This window comes from Alexandromys fortis, unplaced genomic scaffold, assembly GCF_014885135.2.
Source record: "Alexandromys fortis isolate MF-2015 unplaced genomic scaffold, M_Fortis_MF-2015_v1.1 scaffold_17, whole genome shotgun sequence".
NCBI lineage: Eukaryota > Metazoa > Chordata > Mammalia > Rodentia > Cricetidae > Alexandromys > Alexandromys fortis.
Window position 1 is genome coordinate 17905095 of NW_026067896.1, and position 4049 is coordinate 17909143.

Here is a 4049-nt window from a genome sequence, read left to right on the forward strand (position 1 = left end):
CAGGAAAATTACATGGACTTGATATTAGCATATACTAAAAGCTAATAGAACTACAAGTAAAATTTACACTTTTAAAAAAAGCCAGAGGAGACACAGATTTTGAGCTATGCTTAGGTGAAATATAACTTGCTGACTGACTTGAGGCCAGCAGTTTCGGGAAGATAGAGAGTACATGGGCTCAGTCTGATAAACTACTCCAGCCAGTGCAGTATTTGGCTGTGTTTAGGGGGTACCCTGGGCATATGTTACTGTGAACCCAATAATCACTTTACATAACACTTGTAACGAGTTCTTTAGACAGGGAACTCTGAAGCGTAAGCACTGCATGCCAGTCTACTTACCGGTTGAATGGTTTGGAAATGCAGATAGAAACCTTTGCAATTTCTAATGGTAACTTAGAGTCAGGATAAGGCTAAGCAACGGCCCAAGTAAATACAATAATCACAATTTGTTTTTCTTTGAAAATAAGTCCATTAATTGCAGTCTTCTGTCTCTTGGCCTTCATGTTCCCAGGGTACAGGGTCATTGTCCTGCGCTGAAGGGACCGCATCCCTTTCATGCCAAAACTGCTCAACGTCGGGGAGGATGGGAGCCACTGCCTTGTCAGTTTTCTCTTTGCTGGAGTTGGGAAAGTCAGGTCTGTCTGTCTCTTGAGTGGATGTTTGGGGCTCTGGAGACGGAGTCTTGTCAGGGAGGGCCTCTGTGTTTCCCGCTCGTGCCCCCTGAACCTCCGAGGCAGCTGCAGGCGTTCTGGTTATCATCCATTTCCATAGGCCTTTCAAGCCTGCCTTGACCTCTTCAGACATCACTAGAAAGATGAGAGGGTTTGCTGTAGAGGTGGAAAACATGAGGACTTGAGACAGGGCTATAAAACCCTGTGGTGGCAGCGGACCTCCAGCCTTCAGATGCCATACCCACAGCCAGGCTACCCATTCAGGAAGCCACAGAAGAGCAGAGGTGACTGCAGTGCTTAGCAGCATCACTGTGAGTTGCTTTGAGCGCATCTGGTTTCTAAGGCTTTGCGTTTTCGTACCTCGCTTTTTGCATTGGTTGTAAGCTCGCCAGAAATAGAAGCTGGCTAAAAGTAAAGGAAGGCAAAACACCAGGAGAGGGTAGAGCTTACCGAACATTGACATGAATTCTTTGGCCACAGCTGGCACATCCAGGAGGCACATTTCCACACCTCCGTGAAGTCTGGTGGTGCTAAAGAACCATTCTGGCAGGGGAAGCAGGCTGGCTACAACCCAGATGGCCACCAGCACTGACCAGATGGTGCAGTTGTGGATACTCACTTGCTTGCCTGGGTTTCTTGCATACATGAAGCACACTTTGGCAACTACAGCAGTTGTCAAACTCTTGGCTGCCATGCATGTGTGGATGAACCAGTCAGAGGACTTGCAGACAAACCAGCCGAGATCCCAAACACCTTTGGAGTATGCTGTAGCTCGGACAGGTGCAGAGAAGAGCAGGAGAGAGATGTCAGCCAGGCTGAGATTCAGAATCAGGGAGTGGATCATGGACGGCTTGCTTTTCCAAACACCATGAAGGAGGATGCCAATCACACATAGATTCCCCACGAAGCCCACCAGGCACACAGCCACCAAGAGAGCCGGAATGACGGTCCTCCAGTCCTCGGAGTCAGATGGCAGGTACCCTCCTGCAAAGTGGAAGTGGGCAAACGACACGTTCATGATGCTGGAATTGGAGTCGGCAAAGACAGCGGTCAGCATTGCCTTTCCCATGGAGCTCCTCCCTGCAGATGTTAGCTTCTGGTTTAGGTTGGTCTTTCTCTTAGCCCTTTTGCATAAGAAAAAAAAAAAATACCCTCTGTCGTCCACACTGACGACACTTCTGGACCCTCCCCTTGCGTGTCCGCTGACAATGGAAGGCTGGCCGCTGAGCTTTTGTGCTGCACACAGTATACCTGTAACTGCATGGAATGACGGGCAGCAGGGGCGTGTTGATACAGCTCATTAGCAAGCCTAATACTAAATACCAGCTTCATGAGGTGATAACACATTCCCATAAATGATAAATGAGTTGAAACATACACGTAAGTAGGGGTGCTCCCATGGGGTGAGGGCAGCCATGGGAGGGGAGGATCATTAGAGGTATTTTTCAATCAGTTATTTCTAAACTCTTGACTGGATTTGTAAGTACAGCCTGGTCTGTGGTTGAGTAGACACTACAGGAATCCAGGTCCTTTGAATTTTCACATGCATCAGGATCCAAATAGCTTGATGTTGGTCTAAACAGGGCCCAAGAGTTCTCTCCTACCAAGTTCCCATCGGGTGTTGCTGCTGCTGCTACTGCTGGGAGACCACAATTTAACCAGTGTTCTCTCCCCTCTTGTCTTTTTCCTCTGCAGACAGGAACATTCTCTCTCCTCAACCCTCACTAGCATATCAGTTCCATGATAGCAGGCACAGCTGGATAGTGAAGAAGTTGGAACAGTGTTTTTAAATCCAGTTATGGATGACCTAAGTTTATTGTGAATTTTCTAGAGGTACTTTTTGGAGCTCTGAACTAGTCTCACTAATCAGACCTCAGCAAGTGATGGTGATGAAGCCAAGTGGGAAATGAAGCTTTTCAGAATTTTTATGTTGAAGACTTTTAAGGGGTTTGAGAGAAAGTACCTTCTTAAAGCGGAAAAGCCAGCAACGTGTCACAACTAGTAAAAGCAGTTGCTTTGCAAACTCTGGCGACTTGAGATCCACTCCCCAGAGCTGCCCTCTGTCCTCCACAGGTGCAGTGACACACATGGCTGTGCATATATATCATGCACAAAATATACAGTGACAAAAAGGTTGGGGGAAGTAAAGCTCAGGTGAGCGGAATTTCCCAGGCAGTGGACAGAGGGGGGATCAGAGGAGCTGGCGTTGCTCAGACAGGAATAACCCGCAGATGGTACAGTTTATCCGGGGACTGATCTCCCTAACAGGTTTTTGGAGAAAGTGTGCTCTAGAAAGCCCAAGGCCTAAAAGGCAGTGCCAGGTGGGAGCAGGGAGAACCGTTCCACTGAGTGTGGCTGCTCTTAGGCTTCTAGCTCTAGTGGCCAGATCAGAACAGCCAGGCTATGACGGAGTGACGCCTCCGGGTCCTAGTACTAATTGTGCAGTTTTTCCCAGGGAAGGAAAAGGAGGACACAACAAAAACCCTGGGTGCCGCAGACATACATGCAGGCAAACACTCAAACATGTAAAGTAAAAAGTCAATAAAGCTTAAAAGAACCAAAGCCAAACCAGCAAGGTGTGTAACAGTACAGCCACTGAGAAGGCTGGCCGCGGGGTGGTGCTGGACTGCAGCTTCTGTTCTTTCCCCACACATCTACGAGGTGGAACTGGGAGGGAAAGGACCAATGATAGAAAGGGTCCTCTGAGCTATAAATCGGGACAGTGGGCCTTCTTTTGGTAATGAGAATATTCTAAAATTTTATTGTGGGGTTTTCTGAGCAATTAAATGTACCATTTTACCTTTGATTATATATTCAGAAAGTGCTAATTTGATTAATGTGAACAATGCCTCAGTTTTTGTTTGTTTTGTTGTGGTTGAAACATGGTCTCACTATGTTGCAGTTCTGCCTGTCCTGGAACTCACCGTGTAGACCAGGCTGGCCTTGAAACTCAGGGAGTCGGTAGACAGCATGCCTGGCTTTTCTGGTTTAACAATGGGCCTTCAGAAAAATCTTGTCTGCTTCTACCTCATGCTCAAGTCTAGCACAATGTAGCTGCCACCCCCAGATTTTCTCAGCTGGGTCCATGTGACTTTTTTCTTTAAAGATTTATTTTTTCTTTTTTTTTTTTTTTAAAAGAAAACAAACTTTTTTTTGTTACACATACCAATCCAAGTTCCTACTCCCTCCCCTCCTCCCATTTCCTGCACACATCCTCCCACCCCACCTCTATCCAATTCTCAGAGAGGCTAAGGCACATTGCTTTGGGGAAGGTCCAAGGTCCTACTATGTCTAGACTGATCAAGGTATCCATCCAAAGAAAATAGGTTCCCCAAAAGCCCGTACATGCAGTAGGGATAAATCCTGGTGCCACTGC

General features: G+C 47.1%; 1 protein-coding gene across 1 annotated transcript; it reads right to left on the bottom strand.

The window, feature by feature from the left end:
• Positions 1-473: 473 nt before the first annotated feature.
• Positions 474-1742, bottom strand: Gpr151 (G protein-coupled receptor 151). Its single transcript, XM_050161117.1, has one exon. It carries the CDS (start codon positions 1740-1742, stop codon positions 474-476), a length of 1269 nt encoding a protein of 422 aa, XP_050017074.1.
• Between the last annotated feature and the right edge of the window lie 2307 nt (positions 1743-4049).

Excerpts from the sequence above, each read along its gene's own strand:
- Gpr151 (XM_050161117.1), bottom strand. The coding sequence starts at position 1,742 with ATGGGAAAGGCAATGCTGACCGCTGTCTTTGCCGACTCCAATTCCAGC.